General features: G+C 51.6%; 1 protein-coding gene across 4 annotated transcripts in view; it reads left to right on the forward strand.

Moving 5' to 3' along the window:
• The window catches only part of ADAM15 (ADAM metallopeptidase domain 15), a 32,016-nt gene that overhangs the window by 7,007 nt on the left and 4,853 nt on the right, over positions 1 to 20,156 (forward strand). For 2 of the 4 annotated variants that reach the window (XM_029579478.1, XM_029579480.1), the window contains exons 6-20: positions 58 to 247; positions 646 to 711; positions 4,311 to 4,382; positions 4,867 to 5,036; positions 5,449 to 5,533; positions 5,661 to 5,809; positions 6,048 to 6,225; positions 6,311 to 6,403; positions 7,496 to 7,691; positions 8,122 to 8,230; positions 8,599 to 8,794; positions 8,898 to 8,975; positions 9,069 to 9,180; positions 16,222 to 16,366; positions 18,667 to 18,726. In XM_029579478.1, the coding sequence (XP_029435338.1) occupies positions 58 to 247; positions 646 to 711; positions 4,311 to 4,382; positions 4,867 to 5,036; positions 5,449 to 5,533; positions 5,661 to 5,809; positions 6,048 to 6,225; positions 6,311 to 6,403; positions 7,496 to 7,691; positions 8,122 to 8,230; positions 8,599 to 8,794; positions 8,898 to 8,975; positions 9,069 to 9,180; positions 16,222 to 16,366; positions 18,667 to 18,726 (1,899 nt within the window). The remainder of the gene's footprint in view (positions 1 to 57; positions 248 to 645; positions 712 to 4,310; positions 4,383 to 4,866; positions 5,037 to 5,448; positions 5,534 to 5,660; positions 5,810 to 6,047; positions 6,226 to 6,310; positions 6,404 to 7,495; positions 7,692 to 8,121; positions 8,231 to 8,598; positions 8,795 to 8,897; positions 8,976 to 9,068; positions 9,181 to 16,221; positions 16,367 to 18,666; positions 18,727 to 20,156) is intronic. The other 2 variants (XM_029579479.1, XM_029579481.1) reach the window with 1 other exon arrangement.

The raw sequence follows: 20,156 nt of genomic DNA on the forward strand, positions 1-20,156 counted from the left end.
CGCTCAGGCCCTCTGTAGTCCTTGGGGGCTCCTCATCTCTGTCTGTCTTCACTCCAGTGGCCTCCTTGTTGTGTCCGAAGATACGAGCTACAGCGTGGAGCCCGTGAGCGGCGCTGGCGACCCGAGGCATCGTTTCTACAAGACCCAGGACATGCGCTCTCCGCACGTGAAGTGTGGTTTGGCCCATCTGCGTCATCAGGGGGCGCCCTTGCTGCCCTCGGGGGAAGAGCGGCCTCCTCTGCATAGGGTACGGAGGGGGTGTCGGGACCTTTACCAGGGGGATTCATGTCGCAGCTTCACGCGGGCCCTGTCCTGACCTATGGGGCTAAAAGTCGCCCAGCCGCTTGCGAGTCATCGTCTCAGGGCTGTCCCCCCATCCCACCCAGCACCGCTTCTGTTGAGAATTGATCTGGAAAACCCAAGGAACTCTTACCACAGAGGACCAGCCCCAAGCTGAGCCCGGAAGACCTTAGTTTCCGTTTGAGGTCACTGAGAAATCATCCGTCTGGGGTCAGTGGCTCCTGCGGTCCCCATTCTGTTGCGTCAGCACACACGCGTGTGTGTGTGTGTGTGCAGGGGACATGCCTGAGGCGTGGAACCTGTTGCCCTCTTTGCTCGCTACCCCCTTTGTCTCTTTCCTTGTAGGGGAAGAGGGATCTCTTCAGTGAAATGAAGTTCGTAGAGCTGGTGATAGTTGCTGACAAGAAAGAGGTGAGAAGATGGGACAGACGCACGTACGTGCGTACGGACACTCCCGTCGTGTCGTGCATGCTGTCCTGGACTGCATGTGAGGGGGGTGTTATTGCTAGCATGTTCTGAGTACTTGTGGATTGCTGGCATGCATGTTACTATCACACGTGTGATGTGTTCTGTGTACATGTGGCATGTTTTACTTAAAACATTTAGTGCCCTATTATCTAAAAATTCTGTTGGTCTGTGTACATGTTGCTTTATTGTTGTCATATGTGCTATTGTGGTGGCGTGTTCTGTGTATATGTTGCTTGTTATTGCTGTCGTACATGTGGTGTATTCTTCCATATATGTGTTCTGGCACCCTGCAAGAGGATGGAACAGCTCCCCTATGAGGAAAGGCTAAAGAGGTTAGGGCTGTTCAGTTGAAGGGAGATATGATAGAGGCCTATAAAATGAGTGGATTGAAATAGGTAAATGTAAATCGGTTGCTTACTCTTTCAAAAAAAAAAATATAAAAACTAGGGGATACTCCATGACGTTAGTAAGTAGCACATTTAAAACAAATTGGAGAGAATTCTTTTTCACTCAGTGCACAATTAAGCTCTGGAATTCATTGTTGGAAGATGTGGTTAAGGCAGTTCCTCTTTATACCCCGGATCAGTCCAGACAAGTGGGTTTATGCATCCCTACCAGCAGATGGAGGCAGAGAACAAAAACCTTGAGGCAGTGCTACATAACCGAGAGTGCCACCTGCAGTCCCTCAGTATTGACCTGTCTCCTGCAAACCTGCAGTCTGGAGTTTGATTTAAAAAAAAAAAAGTGTCTGTTCCCAGGGTCTGGGATTATTTGCAGGTCCTGGGTTCCATGGCTTCTACGCTGGAGTTAGTGCCATGGGCCTTTGCTCACATGCGACCGCTGCAGAGGGGGCGATGTTATCCCATTGGAATCCGCTTTCAGTGGAATTTCAGCTTCCTTCGCTGTTGCCAGAGGATGCCAGCTCGAGTCTCTCGTGGAGGCCATCTCGGCACAATATCAAGAAAGGGATGGATCAGGAAGTGCTCGACTGGTTGGTGGTGTCCACAAATGTCAGCCTCTCTGGTTGGGGGTGATGTGTGTGTGTTAAGGAAGATCGGTGACCCGACGTCATCGCTCACGGAACTGATCCGTTAAAAGCGCCAAGCCAGCAGGCGCCGCGCACCGAAGGGGCGCGACAAAGGGGCATTCCCCTTTGTGCACCCCTTCGTGCATCCCCTAGTTTTAAATATTCCCCTTGTTAACAATTTCTTCTTTATAATTGTTTTACATTTCTGACAAAGGTAAATGTATGCTTTTTAGTATAATTTGTTGATTGTTCTATGTAACGCTCACAGGCGAAGTTATGTTTTATTGTAAACCGGTGTGATTTGTATTTTATACAGGAATGTCGGTATATAAAAGTTAAAAATAAATAAATCGGCTGGAATCCAGGGCAGTGCACAGAGTCTTAGTGGAGTTTCTCCCCCCTCATTCAAGACAAGGCGGTGCGAGGGTTTTCAGACAATGCGACGACAGTGGCATCTGCCAGGGCGAAACAAAGAGGCGACTAATAGCGCTGGAGGCACAAGAACCTTTTTTTGGGCGGAAAAATATCTGGCAAGTGTAGCAGCTTCCCATGTGGCCGGAGTGGACAACGTGCCGGTGGACTTCCTCAGCAGGTAGCATCCAGATCCGGGGGAGTTGTTGGCGGACGTCTTCTCCTTCACTCAGGCTGGGCAGACCAGTGGTGGGCCTCATGGCGACTTCAGGGAATGCGAAGACGGATCGGTTTTTCAGACGCAGAAGGGGAGGTTGGATCGGAGGGCGTTGACGCTCTCGTTCTTCCTTGGCCAGCACACCTATTGCTCCTCGTTTGCACCGCAGCCTTCGTAGGTCGAGTGCTGCGGCTTATCGAGCTTCATTTGGGCAGGGTGATTCTGGTGGCTCCCGAGTGGCCACGCCAGCCGTGGTTTGCGGACCACCTTCTTCTGTCAGTGGATGGTCCCGTTTGCTTCGCCTTTCTGTTAGGGCTGTTGTGGCAGGGACCTGTATTTTCAGACCAGGAGGATCAATTGTGTCTAGCAGCTTGGCCTTTGAGAGACAATGGCTCCGCTTGAAAGGTTATTTGGAGCCTGTGATTGCGACTTTGTTTCAGGCAAGGCGACCTTCCACGTCTTTGGCTTATGTCCAAGTGTGGAGAGTCTTGGAATCCTGGTATTTGCAGACCAAGTTACAGCCATTGAAGGTGGATGTTCTGCAGATTTTAGCCTTTTTGCAAAGCAGTTTGACTAACAGTTTGGCCTATAATTCTCTTCAGGTTCAGGTGGCAGCCTTAGGTTCCCGTTCGAGGTAGGATTCAGGGAAGACCATTGGCGTCTCATGCAGATGTGGTCCATTTTCTCAAACAGGCAAAATATTTGCATCCTCCTGTTCGGAAGATTTGTCCAGCATGGAATCTGAGCCTAGTTCTTTGGGTGCTGTGTCAGGGTTAGGTCTTCTCTAAAGGACTTAACCCTGAAGGCTGTTCTCCTGTTGTCTATCTGTTCAGCTAGAAGGACTTTTGAACTGCATGTTTTGTCCTGTAGAGACCTGTCCTGTGATTTCGGAGAGAGGTTTCTTTATGTTCGGTTCCTTCTTTTTTTGCCTAAGGTGGTTTCCTCCTTCCACCTTAACCAGGTGATCAAGTTACCGGCCTTGCCGTATTTGTCTGCGGATGCTCCTATGGTGAGGAAGTTTCATTAGTTGGATGGGCGCAGAATTCTTTGTGATATCTTAAGGCGACAAATGTCTTTTGGAGATCTGATCATCTTTTTGTCCTGTGCAGTGGCACTAAGAAGGGAAATAAGATGTTCAAGGGCAGTATTGCATGATGGCTGAAAGACGATAGCTTCAGCTTACATCTGTAACGGCCGGTCTGTCCTAAGAGGGGCTGAGAGCGCATTCCACTAGGGCGCAAGCAACTTCGAGGACGGCGTCTCAACTGCTTTCTATGCAGGAGATTTGTTGTGCGGCGACGTGGTCTTCATTTCTCAGTTTTACCAAACATTACCACTTGGATGTGTGGGCACCGGAGGAGGTGTCTTTTGGGGAAAGTGTTTTGTGTGCAGGTCTTTTGAGTTCCCTTCCAGAATAGAGGGGCTTGGGTACGTCCCACTTATCTGGACTGATCCAGGGTAAGAACAGGAAAGGAAAAACTTTGTTCCTGAAGTACCACGGGTCAGACCAGAGACCCGTCCCACTGGCCGAAAGACTTCCTCACTTCTGGATGTTGCTGAGCTGATATGGGATCTATTCAGAGTAATGAGAAGTGTACGTAGTTTCAGATGTGCGTTCTGTCGGGTTAAGAGGGCTAGCTTGTTTTTCAGGGGGCTCTAATGTTTCAATATGTGTTCCCCCAGGCTTATTGGAGTTTAAGGTAGACATCTTGGCTTGGGTACAGGTCAATACGGAAGGACTGCGGGTGGCACTCTCGGGTTTGTAGCCCTGCCTCCATCTGCTGGTAGGGATGCACAAACCCACGTGCCTGGACTGACCTGTGGTACTTCAGGAACGAAAATTAGCAGGTGAGAACCAATCTTCCTTTCTTCTGTTCCCTTTGGCAGTTTGAGTTCTATCACAGAGACATGAGGCGACTACAGATACGGATGCTGGAAATTGCTAATCAGGTGGACTCGGTGAGTAGCCTCTGCACATGTGGTGGGCGCAGTGACACAAGGTTCAGCCCCCCCCAGCAGACATGGACAGATAGAAAGCCCCAGGGGATCCCGGTTCTCTGACCAGCACACAGACACCATCAGTCGCCTTAATCCTGGAACATAACATCCCTGATCTCTTCCGCAGGGCATGGCAGCATTCATTTTTCAGACTAAAATATCATTTTTCACATGCATGTTGGGTTGAGTTCAGAGAATGACAAAAGGCAGGCCAGACCACTCTTATCTGTGTAAGAGCGTCTGTGTCGGCTCCGTTTTATTTCTTCATTGATTGGCAGTTCGGTAGCTCCTGCAGTCTTCTTAGCAGGCCCCTCAGACTCGGAGCAAGCCCAGGAAGAGACATTTATTAGCTTTGCCGTCTCTGGCCCGCTTTTTTTGAGGTTTGAATCTTCGCTTCCTGCGTCTTGCTGTTCCCAGCGCTCTGACTCCGGATTCTCCCCTGCAGTTTTACCGACCACTAAATGTGCGTGTGGCTCTGGTGGCTGTGGAAATCTGGAGCGAGAAGGATCAGATTGCCATAGACCAGAACCCTTCGGATACCCTGAACCGCTTCCTGGCATGGAGGCGGACGGAGCTCCTGCCGCGCATCAGACACGATAATGCGCAACTAGTGACGTAAGTGGAGGTTGCGGGGGAGGGATCATCTCAGCGTGAGGACTCTGCCACGTGGGATGGATTGAGCCACTTTTCATTCCCCCCACAGCATTCGCACGTCTTGTAGGTCTGATGGCCGTCTGGCTCTGCCCACCTCAGGTGACCCAAGGAATCCAATGAGTTTCTTTGGTTTGCCTCCTGCTGGCTGTGCCCGATCCCGAGATGTGCGTGGCTCTGCTGCATGTTGAGAAGGGATCTCCTGGAAAGGTCAGCAGGGTACATGGAAAGAGCAACGGCCTCGGCGCCCAGCCTCTGGCTTTGCTGCCGCCGCTCTCTGTGTGCTCGGTGACTTTCCTAACCTGCCCCTCTTGTATCCTGTTCTCGTTGCTTCGTCCCGCTCCCTGCTCTCACGCCCTTTTGTTTCCTTCTATAGGGGAGGGCAGTTTAAAGGCTCCACGGTTGGTATGGCCTCCCAGTCCTCCATGTGTTCCCCTGAGCGATCTGGGGGAGTGAACGTGGTGAGTACTGACTCCCCCCCCCCCATGCCTTTCCATGTCTCATTTCTCCCCTAATTCCCCCCGTCTGCCCATGTTTCTCCTCTCCCGCCTCAGCCCACATCTTCCTCCTTGTGCTCTCTCTTTGCAGGATCACTCTGTCAGCATCCTGGGCGTGGCATCCACAATGGCCCACGAGCTGGGTCACAACCTAGGCATGAGCCACGACACCGTTGACAGGAAGTGTAACTGCTCAAACCTTCTTCAGGTGAAGAGCTGCATCATGGAGCCGGCCACGGGGTAAGCGAGGGAGGATTTAAGGATGAGTCAGGGACCCGGGAGAGCTGGTGGTGGGGAGGAGGTGACTAAGTATGGACCCCCTGAGAGGTTAAGTGATGTACTGGGGGGGGGGGGGGGGGGGAGGGGAATCACGTAGCGAGAAACTGGAAATTGAAATGGGGCTCCAAATTTCGCATCCTTCCTTGGCACCGGTGGTGAACGCTGCTTTTGTGTTGAGCCCGGCTCCCTCTTCCGGCAGGTTCATGCCTGGCCTGGGCTTCAGCAGCTGCAGCCGGTCTGACCTGGAGACCAGCCTGCGCCAGGGCGGGGGCATGTGTCTCTTCAACGTCCCGGAAGCCCAGCGCCTGTTTGGGGGCCAGCGCTGCGGAAATCTCTTCGTGGAGGCGGGGGAGGAGTGCGACTGTGGGCTGCTGGAGGTAAGCGCCGAGCCCACAGACGCTTGGCCGTGTGAGGGTCCGTGCCTGTCCACCTCCCCCCACTCACTCCGTTTTCCCTCTCCAGGTGTGCAGGGACTCCTGCTGCAACGCCACCACCTGCAGGCTGGTGCCAGGGGCCGAGTGTTCCTCGGATGGTATCTGCTGCGAGAGGTGCAAGGTGAGACTGTGCCTTTACCAGCCTGCTGGGGAGGGACAAAGCAGGTCAGCAGGAGATAGAGGGGGGGGGAGGGGTCATTCTGGGAAAGAACTTGGGTGAGCAAAAGATGAACCTTAGCACCCTGGACTGGGAGCCAGCAGGCTCCGGAAGAGAGGTCTCTTGCTGTATTAGGTGACTGCCAAGCACTGAGAGAAATGCATTATTGGAGCCACGGGGGACATGGCAGCCCACTGTGTGCAGTGATTTTCACACAGGCCTCTTTTTTTTAATGAAATGACTTGCAGGACAGGCCCCCCCCCCCCCCCCCCAGCTCTTGGGGACTGGAGCTCCCTGTCCCTCCCCTCTCTGCCCACTTCGTCCAGGTAGGGGGCTGGGTGTCCTGACACTGCCAGGAAGAGTCAGAATGGGAGCATGAATGTGTATTCCCTGTCCTGAGGAGAGAAGCGCTTCCGCCAGGCCCGGAGTCTCTGCGTGACATGGCGTGCCTTTCCATGCAGCTGGTTCCTGGAGCCTTTCCCTCCCCGGTCGCTCTCTGGCTGCAGCCTTTCGTTTCAGTCGATGGCGAATCGCACTTTTGGACTGGGACTCTCTCTCTCTTATTGTGATTTTCCTGGACAGTCTCTCAGGACTCTAGAAATGGGGGAGGGGGGAGTGAGTCGGAGTTTCTTGCTCAGTAGTTTTGAATCTTTTTGGGTTCATTCGATTTTGAAACAAGAAACTTCCAGAGACTGCCTTGAGTCACTCTCGAGCATTTACTGAGAGCTCGGTGTGCAGGTAAGGGGCCCTGGATATACCTCCCTAGGTGAAGGGAGAAACGGGCAAAGCTCAAAAGACAAAGCCGCAAAGGCAGAAAAAGTGCATAGAGGGAGTCTTAAAAGTTCCCCTGCGAACAGGCCCCAGTGTAAACGAATGTAGATATTACAGGGTGAATGCCATGCCTTCTCCAGCCAGACTTGCTCTCCTCCTGTGTGCGCGCCCAGTGCTGCGTTCCCCGATGGTCCTCCGTGCAGTAACGATTGCCTCTCTGCTCCCGTCTCCTCCGTGCCCTGTGGATGTTGACATCTCTCCTATGTCTCCTCCCTCATTTTGCAGCTGAAACGCGCTGGCTCTGTGTGCCGAGAGCCCATGGGGGAATGCGACTTGCCTGAGCATTGCAACGGAGTCTCTTCCTTCTGCCCCCCTAACGTGTTCCTCCACGACGGGCAGCCGTGCAAGAGCGGGCAGGCCTTCTGCTACAGTGGAGACTGCAGGACCTACGATGCACAGTGCCAGGTTCTCTGGGGTCCAGGTAATGGAGGTGCTGGGGGGGGTGTTCAGTGAGGGCCCAGGGTATATTGCAGGGCTGGGGAGAGGGCCGGGGTAAAGGGAGCTTTGGGTGAGGGGGATCCAGCCACTGGAGGGAGGAGGGGGGGGGCCTGCCTGGGTGGCTTCAGGGGCCTTGGATTTGGTGGCACGTTTTGGAGCTGTGGGTCTGCACAGTTGAGATATCTCATGGAGGAGAGGTTTGCACCCGGAAGTGGAGAAATGATCCGGTATGTGCTAGTGCTGTGTAGGAGAGGTGTGATGAGATGTGAATAGGGCCAGCACAGACCTCTGAATTCAGTGGGGACTGCTTGTTTTTGTGAGATCTGCCTCTTCCCACCCCCCCAGCAATATATGGTCCTATGTGACATTCGGGCTTTCTTTTTCACGCCTCCCACTTTCTGTGGCTTTTTCAGGTTCCACCCAGGCCCCCGACGTCTGCTTTCGTTCTGCCAACATGAAGGGTGATAAATATGGTAACTGCGGACGGGGCTCCAACGGCAGCTACGTGCCCTGCAGGGCCCGGTGAGTTCTGAGGTCTCAGCGCCTCGCGTGGTCAGGATCGGCTCCTGGCAATGTGGACGCAAGGGGTCTGCGGTACCGAGAGAGACTCCCTCTCTCGCTTACTGCTGCATCGCGAATTGTGTAGCGGGGAGGAGTGGAGGATTGCTGGGATCTCACCTGAATTGGCAGGTGCAGCCGGAGAGATGGCAAAGAGCCGTGACGAACACACCAAGGGGGCGCAGAAGTGTTGTGAGGGGGGGGGGGGGCTCGGTTCCCCGTATGTGAGCTGTGTTGTAATGAGGGGCTGCTCTGCCCCACCGTCCCCTGTGATTGTATAATGCTCTCTGCCCAATGCCGTTGTCTCATCCCTTCTCCGACCCCTTTTGCAGGGACATGAAATGCGGGAAGATTCAGTGCCAGGGAGGGAATGACCGGCCGGTGCTGGGCTCCAATGCAGAGATTGTGGTGACCACGGTGGCCGTGAACCACACGGAGCAGGTGTGCCGGGGCACCTACTTCAACCTTGGCGATGACATCACAGACCCCGCCATGGTGATGCCCGGCACAGCTTGCAGCAGCGGGAAGGTAAAACGTGGTAGCTGCCTGCCCACGTGCGTCTCTGGGGCAGGAGGGTGGGGGAGGAAGGGAGGCGCGCCGGCTGATTCAGTATCTTTTTGCTCCTTGTTAGGTGTGCATCAACCAGAAATGCCAGGACACTTCCACCCTAGGGTTCTGGGAGTGTCGGAGGAAATGCAACGAGCGTGGGGTAAGAAGAACTGGAGGGAGGACCCTGGTCTTGTGGGGATGGGCTAAGCCCCTTCTCATCCTCAGGCCTGGTTTCCTCTTTTGCTTCTTTAAGGTGTGCAACAGCAATGGGAACTGTCACTGTGAGCAAGGCTGGGCCCCCCCAGATTGCAAGAGTGCCGGGTATGGGGGGAGCATCGACAGTGGGCCGCTGGAGCAGGAATCAGGTAAGCACCCGCTGCCTAAGGGGAGGGAAGAGTCCTCCCTCACGCTAGAGTGCTAAGGGCCCACCCAGCCGACTTACTCCCGGTGCAGGATCCAAGATCCCCACTGCTAATCTCTGACTTTCTCTTCATTTCCTCTCTACCAAGGAGGAGAATAAACTGGGCATAGTGCCAACAGTTGTCAGTGAAGCCCACGCAAGGAGTACACACGTGCTTGCATTCTGAATGCCCTTACGTGTGCAAGCGTGTGACGTGCCTTTCCCTGCCCATTTGTGCCTGCAAGTTTAGCTATGGAGGGGAGGAGGAGGAGGAGGCTGTGTATGGAGAAATTACTACTTATCTGATGATTTCCTTTCCTCTAAGGAAGGCAAGCCAGTCCACAGCAATGAGTTATGCACTCCTACCAGCAGGTGGAGACAGAGTAAAGCTGACTCACTGACATATAGCCCTGCCCTGACATCATCCCTTCAGTATCGCTAGAAAAGCCAAACTGGGGACAAACTGATTATACTTGAACATGACTATTAACGGTTCACCACTCGTGCTTCCAATCAACTGGGAAACACTGAGCTCAGCAAAAAAAAGTTAACATCAACTAATCTTCGGGGCTGGTTATGTCACTTACCAGTCCTTCAAACGAATTAATAGAAATAACACTCTTCGTCGTCTGCATATAAAGGACAAACTAAAAGCAAGGAGACAGCCCAAGGTGGGATTGGCCTGCCTGTCTTAAAGAAAAGGAAATTATCAGGTAAGTAGTAATTTCTCCTTCCTGTGCACTCAGGCAGGCCAGGCCACACCAGCCAAAGCTATTCCTGAAAAGGGCAGGAGACTGCCCGCGGTGCTGTCAACACTGTATGCACGAAAGCCACAACCTACTGAGCCCTTACGTCCAATCGGTAATGCTTGGAGAAAGTGTTTGAGAGGCCTTGTTGCTGCTCAGCAAATCTCAACGGCATCCTCCAACCAAAGCTCTGCCCACGAAACTGCCCGAGCTCTAGTGGAATGCACCCTGATCTGTCTAGATAATGGGACATCTGCATCCACATAGGTGGCTGTGATGACTTCTTTCATCCAATGGGCTATAGTCGCCCAAGTCACTGGTTCTCCTTGTTTACCTCCACCGTGGAGCACAGTCGATCAGACTTCCTGAAAGAGCGCGTAATCTTCAAGTACTGCATCCAAGGCATGCAACAAACGATAATCATGTTCATCTCTATCCCCTGTCCAGTGTGGGCAGGGCAATAAGACTGATTCAGATGAAACTCCGAAACCACTTTCAGTATAAAGGAAGGTACAGTCCTAAGTTGTACCACCCCCGGAGTCATTCGTAGAAACTGCTTACAACAAGAAAGAGTTTGCAGCTCGGAGACCTGTCATGTCGAACAGATTGCTTCCAGAAAAACTGTTTTCAAGGTGAGCAGCTGCAAAGAGAGACCATGTAGTGGCCAACATGTAGGACCCGCCAAAAAAACACAAGACCAGATTAAGGTCCCAAAGAGGGACGACTGAGGGGGGGTTATGATAGAGGTGTTTAAAATCATGAGAGGTCTAGAACGGGTAGATGTGAATCGGTTATTTACTCTTTCGGATAGTAGAAGGACTAGGGGGCACTCCATGAAGTTAGCATGGGGCACATTTAAAACTAATCTGAGAAAGTTCTTTTTTACTCAACGCACAATTAAACTCTGGAATTTGTTGCCAGAGGATGTGGTTAGTGCAGTTAGTATAGCTGTGTTTAAAAAAGGATTGGATAAGTTCTTGGAGGAGAAGTCCATTACCTGCTATTAAGTTCACTTAGAGAATAGCCACTGCCATTAGCAATGGTTACATGGAATAGACTTAGTGTTTGGGTACTTGCCAGGTTCTTGTGGCCTGGATTGGCCACTGTTGGAAACAGGATGCTGGGCTTGATGGACCCTTGGTCTGACCCAGTATGGCATTTTCTTATGTTCTTAGTAGCTGCAAGGGAGGACGCAACCTGGACACATCTGGATGGGAAGACAAGTTCTTGATTATCCCACCCCCTATAGCAAGCGAGAGCTGCTGCCTGCACCTTCAGAGTGGTTAAGGCCAAGCTTTTAATCAAACATTCCTGCAAAAATTCCGATATCAGTGGAATTTCAATTTTAAGAGGGTGAAAACCTCACACCACCTCTTGAACACTCTCTGAACCCTAATATAAGCAATAGATATAGAAAATTTCCTGGCCTGGAGCAAAGTGGAAATCACTGCAGAAGCATAACCACACTTCAGCAATCAAGCTCTCTCAATGGCCAAACTTATAAGACAAAGCCAACTCGGATCATAGTGCAGTAAGAGCCCCTGATGCAATAGATCTTTCCTGAGTGGTAGTCTGAGAAGACTGTGTACACCAGCAGCCTCTAAAGATTGGCAGACCACGGCCTCTGGGGCAGATCTGGAGCCACCAGAAGTACAGTTTTGGTCTGACTTGCAATCTTGCAAATGATCCTGCCTGTCATTGGCCATGGCATATAAATCCCCACTCTGCAGCCAAACCTGAACAAGAGCATCGATGCCCACTGCTCTCGGAATCTCTTTGGTGACTGAAGAACCATAGAACCTTTGCGTTGTTGGAGCTTGCCAGTAAATCCAGGTATGGGTAACCCCAGCACGTCACTGAGATGAAAAGCCTCTTCTGCCAACTCCCACTCTCCTGGGACCAAGATCTGCCTGCTGAGGAGTCGCCCCTTACATTGTCCTTCCCGGCAATGTGGGAGGCGGATGTCTTGGAGATGTTTTGTTCTGCCCACACCTTGAGCGCATCTGCCTCCACCGACACCTATTGGCTTCTGGTTCCACCTTGCTGATTGATGTAGGCCACTATCAAGGCATTGTCTGACAATATCCTTATTGCTCGAGCTTCCAGCTGCTTGGCGAACCACAAGCATGCCAGTCAGACTGAACACACTTCCAACTGATTGATGGTCCATCGCTGCAGTTTGGCATTCCACCACCTTTGCACCACCAACTCTTGACAATGAGCCCCCAACCCAGAAGGCACGCATCTGTCATGAGCACTAACCAGTCTGGAGTTTCCAAGGAAACCCCCTTCTGAGATGATCTGCTTGTAACCATGACTGCAACTGGACGCTAATCTCCAATGGCAAGTGGAGTCTTACTGTGTACTCCTGCAACTACAGATTCCACTGGGAGAGCATATGTGCCGAAGAGGCCACATTTGCACCCTTGCCCAGGGCCTATGTCCAATGTTGCTGCCTTCCCAGGACCTGCAGGTAAGACCACACCATCGGGTGAATAGTTTGTCTTAGAGCCTGAACTTGAGTAACTTACTTCTGAATGTGGCTGTCCGGTAGAAACACTCTGCCCTGCTCCATATCGAGTCACACACCAAAATACTCTAGCATCTGAGATGGTTGTAAACTATCCGTGGCCAAGTTTACTACCCAGCCTAGCTCCTGAAGATCACCTTGCGAGATGCCAAGTGACTCATGTCTCTACTTTTGGCCCAAATCAACCAGTCGTCCAGATATGAATGGACCAGAATGCCCTCCTTGCACAGAGATGCCGTGACCGCCACCATGACATCGGAGAAAGTCTTGGGCACAGTAGCCAGCCCGACGGGCAGGGCCTGAAATTGATAATGACATCCCAGAATGGTGAAGTGTAGGAAACGATGTTCCTGGTGAATGGGAATATGAAGATAGGCCTCCGTCAGGTCGAGAGACGTGAGAAATTCCCGTTTGTACTGCCATTATTACGGAACGTAAAGTTTCCATTTTGAAATGAGTCACATGCAAATGTCGATGGAATCCGTTCAGATCCAGGATGGGCTGAAAAGACCCCTCTTTTTTTGGGAATGATAACATAAATGGAATAGCACCTCGTATTTTCTTGCGATCATGGAACAGGAATTACAGCCTTCAAATCCAACAGCCCCTTTAACATAGTCTCCACTGCCACTCGCTTCTGTAAAGAGTTGCATGGAGAGACCATTTGGAGGAACTTAGAGCATAGCCATCCCTTACCAGTTCCAGGACCCCCACTGGTCTGTCATCATCTGGGCCCACCTTTGATAAAAGTGAGACAGAAGCCCACCTATCTCCTGATCCAGTAGGTGAGCCCGCATCCGTACGAGGCTTCTTAGACTGAAAGGACTGAGATCTTCCGAAAAGACGAGACCTTTGAGTAGTTGCTCCTCTATAAGGTTGAAACCAATGGGGATCCATGGAGCGGCCCTTCGCCCCAAAAGAAAGTGGCATCGTCATCAGTCACAACTGGCGGCCATCTGCACCAAGTCACAGCCTGCATCTGCCAAGAATGCGACTCCCGGTTCCATTGCCAATCTGCCATCGGATCCTGCTCCTTGCATCTTTTGAGAGAGATGCAAACCAGTCCGCGGTGGCAGCAGCAAGAAGCAATTTGTAAATTCATTGGCATGGCCTCAAAGGCCTGGTTAAGAATAGCCTCCATCCTCCTCCTATAATGAGCATTTTTTAGGCTGCACTTGGTAATAGCGCATACCAAAGCATCCACCTTCAGGAATCGCAACTGTTCCCTTGCCTTTGGAACCGAAGGGTGCAAATCCATTAAAGCACGCCCCCGTTTAAAACTTGCCTCCAGGGCATTCCACTCAAGGTTAACTCGTGAATTGGATCCAGGAGGGGAAAAAAAACAGGACAGATTGCGTAAAGTGACTAATATAGGATCTTTCTTTTGTAAGCCCGTAGCGTCACCCCTGTCCACACAGAGCGTCTTCAGAGTCTGACGTGGTGGCTCCAAATCAGGTGGAATTTTTCCCTCTTCTAGAGGGGAGAAAACCAAGTTCCCATCGGAGTTATCAGACGTATCATGGTCCACGTTTCCAGGGATAGCTTCCCTGCGGCATTTGCCCACAGTGGCTGACAGATGGGAGACCCGAGCATGCAATCCCTTCTTAGTAGGTTGCTTCGCCTCCACCGAGCACCAGACAGACCAACTGCATTCAGGCAGTAACACGGCAAACCCTTTGACTCACTATCACGTTTTGATTGCTTCAGTAGACCAATGTAGGCAAATATCCTTGCTGTGGTCATATATCTTTGCAACTTGAGAAATCGATTTCTAATCTCGCCTCTGGTGAAGCCCCTGAAGCAGCCTTGTGCGAAACTTGGCCAGAGTTGGGCTCTTTTGTTCGAGAGAGAGAGAGATGTGCAAATTATTTTACTCTAAGACGGTTGGTCTGCCTTCCTTTCATACTTGCCTTCTGGCTCTGACAGACCACCTTCCAGTCTGTTTTGTGGGACCCTGCAGAAAAGCCTGCAGGCCCTGGAACTCTTCCTCCCAGGAGGAGGAGGATGGGATCCATTCCAGGACCCCTAAGGCCAAAACCTGGCACTCTCTGACCCCTATCTCGGGGATGCCTCTGCCATCGGCAACAAGGAGGGAGGGGAACTGTCCGGTTAGTCTCTTCCCTCCCCACTCCCCTCCAGAGTCGCCATAGGCCGAGGGGATGTCCCAGCATTGACAAAATCTGTAAGAACCAAATCGCCTTGAGCATCGCTGACACAGGCGTAGAAGGAGCAATGGCCGGTTTGCCCTTTATAGGGCAAGCGTCACAGATAGCAAGGCGCTTAGATATTATTATTTATTTATTTTTTGTCTCCGGCAAGGTGTAACAGGGAATTGGGTTCAGACAGCAACCAACGAGGGTCCCGACTTTTACGGTCTGGGGAAACTCGCATGGGGGTAACTTGCCGGTGCGGCAGTTGTTACCCTTCATCAACAAGCCTTGATACTTTTGATGCAGCTTCAACCATTCGCTCTCTGCTTCAATGGCAGGGGGGTAACAGGGAATTGGATTCAGACGGTAACCGACGAGGGCCCTGACTTTTATTTTACAGTTTGGGAAGCTGATAAGCATGGGGGTAACCTGCACGGCAGATACTACCGGAAGCTTTGCTGGGAAGATCGGATGGACCGTTTCTCATAGGTTTCTGTGTAAAGATCTCCTGCACGCACTCCAGCAGCAAAACGCGCTCAAATCTAGGCCTCGGCCTTACGCATACGAGTACTCGTGCACGTGTGTGGCCGTGTCAGGATGCCGTCGTGTGGTGAAAATGTGTGCGCGTGTCTAGGCACGCGGGGGAACCCCCCCCCCCCCCACTGCCGCAACGTGCCCATGCGGCTGACTGACCCGAGAAGTGGGGCCTAAGCAAAAGCTGCTCAACCCGCTGAGCCTGAGCTGCCTCCGCTCTTCACTAACTCCCCAGGGACGTGAGAGGGAAAACGGGGTAAGAGAGGAAAAATGCTGAGGAAAGGAGAACCCAGTAAGTAAAAAGAGGAGGCCTAAAACTTTCCTCCCCCCCCCCCCCCTCGTTTTTTTGTTTTGTTTTTAAGCCTATGCCAGGCTTCCAGGCTTAAAGTACTCAGCTGAGGGAGGGTCCAAACGGGTGTGTGCTCGGGGGGGGGGGGACGGGGGACTGAAGCGGTGCGTCTGAATCTTCCCTTCGTCTGATATTTATTTATGTTTTACCACGAGCTCGTCCATCTGCTGGAGATGGAGAGTACTGGGGGGTGGGGGGGCTGATGTCGGAACAGGACTAATATGTCAGTGAGTTGGCTTTACTCCGTCTCCCATCCGCTGGACTGCCCTGCCTGGGTGCAGGGGAAGCCAGTTTTTCTGCTGCGTGCTTTTTGGAAGGATTCTCACCTTGTACAGGAGCCTCTGCCTTGGAGATCTGGGATGGACCATTTTTCTTGTCTTGAATTGCTTTTCCATTCTAGCCGTGTGAGGTATCCCCTCCTACCTCCTTTTGTTGTTGTTCCGAGGGATCGAGGTTTTAAACAGGATTTCCCCCTCCCCCTCCCCCTCCGCTCTTGCTGCCCTCCTCTGAGGGGTGTGAGAGAGGGCCTGTCTCCCTGAAGGGTGTGTGGCACGGCTCCTCCCTTTGCAGTTTTCTTTTTTCAAGGTGTGAGTGTGTGTGTGTGTGTAACAGAATCTTCCACGGAGCTCCGCATGTCCAGGCACACGGACATTGTTCTGCCATTTTTTTTTTGCCTTCTCTCTCTCCTCCCTTGCAGGCAGCAGTGCCCTCTCCACGGCGCTCCTCCTCATCTTCCTCCTGGTGCTCCCGCTGGCCCTGCTCCTGGGCGTCTGTTACTTCAAGCGTAGCGCCCTGAGCCGGGGTCTGTGCAGGTTCAGGAAGGCCTCCAGCTGCCGGTACAGGTAAAGCACACGCCGAACCCCGGCATCTTCACCCCTTTTTTTTTCAAGGCAAGCCTCTCGGTGCAGGAGCCAGGGCTGCTGTTGGACCCAAGTGGCCAACACCCTAGTCGAGCCTCTTGACTTGCTGTTCCCCCTTATTTCCCAAATATGAAAGCAGAGTCCCCGTCCCCGTCCCCCCCCCCCGTTGATGTGGATGTGAGAGGTTGTGTCGTGGGCACATCCGGCACAGCTTCGCTTCATCACTTTCCCTCCCTCGCTAAGCCCTGTATTATCACTTGGCCCTTTCCTTCCCCCCCACCCCTGACACAATCACCTTCTCTTCCCATCCCTCTTCCTTCCTCCCCATCATCACCACCTTCTTCCTTTCCCTCTCCCTCCACACCCCCCTGCTATCATCACTTTCTCTTCTTTTCCCCTGGCATCATTGCCCTCCCTCTCCCTCCACCCTTCTGGCATCACCACCGCCTTCTTTTCTCCTTCTTTCCCTCCAACCTTCTGACGTCGTCATCATCCTCATCACCACCTTTTTTTCCTTTCTGCTGCCCAAACTTTCTCTCTCCCATCACCACCTTCTCCCTCCACCCCTCTGGCACTGTCATCATCTTAATCTTCCCTCTCCCCCTAGCATCATCACCACCTTCCCTCTCTCTCCACCCTTCCAGCATTATCACTTTCCCTTTCCCCAACCCCTATCATCACCACCTGCACCCTCCACCTCTGGCATCATCACCACCTTCCCTTCCCTTTTCTCTCCTCCTTCCCCCGCTGGTATCACCATCTTCTCCCTCCACCCTCTGGCATCCTCACTAAATTCCCTTCCTTCTCTCTCTACTCTTCTGGCATCATCATCACCTCCACCCCCCCTCAGCCATCATCACTTTCTTTTCTCTTCCCTCTATTTCTACCCTTATGGCATCAGCAGCACCTTCTCTCCCCTGGCATCATCACCTTCTTCCCTTCCCTCTACCCCCTGGTATATCATCACCTTCCTTGTCCCTTTACCCTAGCCCCTCTAGCCATTGTCATCGTCACCTTCCCTTTCCTCCCTCCCTCCCTCCCTCCAGACACTCTGTGCCCGTGTGCACATTCAGCTGTTGCTTCTTCCTATCCCTCCCCTCCCCGGAGCTGAACGGCACTTCCTTGGTGAGGTTTCCTCCTCCTCCTCCTCTGTGGGCTTGCTTTGGCAGTGAGAACGGCAGGAGCCCGGCATGTCCTGCAAGACCAGAGAGAAAGGGAAGCAGCAGAGAGAGAGAGAGGCCCTGCTCTCTGCCCCCCTCTGCTGGCAGAAACACATTCTGCAGGCAGGAAGGAAAGATTCCAGCTCTTCTCGCCGCACACCAGCAGGCCAGCCCCAAGGCGCCGGTTGGGGAAACACTGATTTAGAGCAACTTGGGTGACTAAAACCCTCTTTCCTAACCCCATCCCAGCCAGTCTCAACCCTCACCTGCCTCTCCACCGTCCCATCCAGCTCTGGAGCAGCTCTTTTTTTTTTTTTGTTTTCTCTGGGCACCGCACGGCTCAGACTCGCTGAGGGCAGTGCCATGCCCGAACCCTTGCAATGGTCTCATGGTCGTGCAAAACACAGCACCGCACGGCTCAGACCCGCTGAAAAGTGTGCAGTGTCAAGAAAAAAAACCAAAATACGAAAAGCAGCACCAAGCCTCTGGAGAAGATGGGGGAGAGGGTCAGGAAATTGTAGGACTTAGGGGGTCACGAAATGAAACTCCGGGGGGGACAATGACTCAGAACCAACATCAGAAAATAGTTCTTCACGGAGAGGGTGGTGAATGCCTGGAATGCCCTTCCGGGGGAGGTGGTGAGGACGAGAACCGTGGTGGAATTTAAAAGGGCATGGGATAAACGCAGAGGACCCTTAAATGATGGGAGTGAGAGTATCCTGGGTGACCTGCATGGAGGGGCAGTCACTACCATAAGCCACTTGCTGGGCAGACTGGATGGGACCGTTTGGCCTTTATTTGTGTTACATTTCTATGACGTGAGCTGCCTCTAGCTTCAGTCCTTACACTGTCTGCTATCTAAGAATAAAGCTCCTCTCCGCATGTGTGCAGCAGGAAGAGTCTGTGGCACAGAAAAAGTCATATTTCTGTATATTTAACAATTTCCTCTTTTTAGTTTGACTTTGCTTTTTCAGGATTATTATTATTTTTTTTTTTACTTGTTTGGAACTCTGTCTTGCGGGGGAGTGTTATGATGGGCAGTTGGGATGAGAGTTTGGGGATTAAAGAGAGACCTGGAGAGCCGGGTTCTAATCCCGACCCCTGACTCTGCTTCTCCTCCAGTACAGAGCCTGAGACTCGAGTCCGATTCCTAGGTGAAGGCGGCGTGGCTGAGGGGAACCGGTAATGAATCCAACGCTCCCTGCTTGGTGGCGAGAGCGACTACCTTGGGGGCCTGCTGCAGTGTTTCTGAATGGGCATTAAATCCCAAAATCAACATGATTTTGGTTTTTCCTCTGGTATATACCGTAAATCCCCCCCCGAGCCTGCCTTAGTAAGGGTAACGTGCGCTAGCGCTCACTAACTATTGACCAACGACGTGAGCTGCCTCGCAGCAGTGCCGCATCTTTTAACCTGTTTGGGTTTCTCCATAAACAGAACAGAGTATCTCATTGAGTCGTCATACCACCCCAAATTAGTAGAGATGTGCTTTTGTTTTTAACTTTTAAAAGTTAATAACAAATCGAGGAAATCTTTCTAATTCAGTGGGAATTAGTATCAGATCAAAACGTCTTGCCTGCAGTGGGCTTCAACCAGTATCATATAGCCGAGCACTTAATTCACGTGTCATACTCTTTCCCATATAACTAACTATATTCAAATCTCACTTTGTTCAAAATTGTTAACAAAGCATACAAAAACTACTTATCTTAAGCGATAGATCAGCTCTCTTTTAAACCAATAACTCGGCAAAAGAACCAACGCGCTCAGAAGCCATCCCAACGCTGACAATGTTTCGGCACGAAAACTGTGCCGCCTTCAGGGGGAATTGCAGAAATCTGCAAAAAAAAAAAAGCGCACAAGAACGTCATTACAGCTATAAATGTTAAAACAATAAAACTGACACCCAAGTGAAAACATGCCCTCTTCTGCGGCTGCACCCGGCTCACGCATCGACTGGAAAAAAAAATGGCAGAAACACTCAGCCCACATCTCTGATCACGCAAATCTAAACACCCATGCAGTCCTACCATCTAAGCAATCGCGAACTCTCCAAACCAACTTTACATAAACACTGACCGACCAATCTCTTTGTTTAAACCTCAAGGATGGAACTGTTTGCAAAGTAAAAATCCAGCACTGTTCAGCCTGTAAAAGTCAAATTCTAATTACTTCCTCGAACGTCTAATTTTAATATCTCCAAAACTCTACAAAAGAGGTCTTCAAATTTGGTGGTTTAAAGCAAGGCAGTGTTGAGCCAGCTTTTGACATCTAATTGCACTGTGATGCTCTACCATGCATGGTCTTGCCTGTGTACAAGGCTTTGCAAGGAGACCGTACTACATCCACCGCGCTACTTGAAACGCACGCTGCCTTTGCGGCTGCAGGTTATCCAAAGGTCAATCTATAAGTTGGTGTGTGCCTGCTTGCACGCAGAACATGACCCACGCGCATAACGGCCGCTATATGTCTCCACAAGTCTTTATAAACTGTGACGGCCCAATTCCGTCTTTCAAATGGCTTTTTAACCACATGGGCAAGATTGCTGACATGGCCTACTTCGTTTCTAAGCCACAACGATAAATTCACAGAATTTTTTTTTTTTTTGTAAT

The sequence above is a fragment of the Rhinatrema bivittatum genome, chromosome 16, assembly GCF_901001135.1.
Source record: "Rhinatrema bivittatum chromosome 16, aRhiBiv1.1, whole genome shotgun sequence".
In the NCBI taxonomy this organism is placed as follows: domain Eukaryota; kingdom Metazoa; phylum Chordata; class Amphibia; order Gymnophiona; family Rhinatrematidae; genus Rhinatrema; species Rhinatrema bivittatum.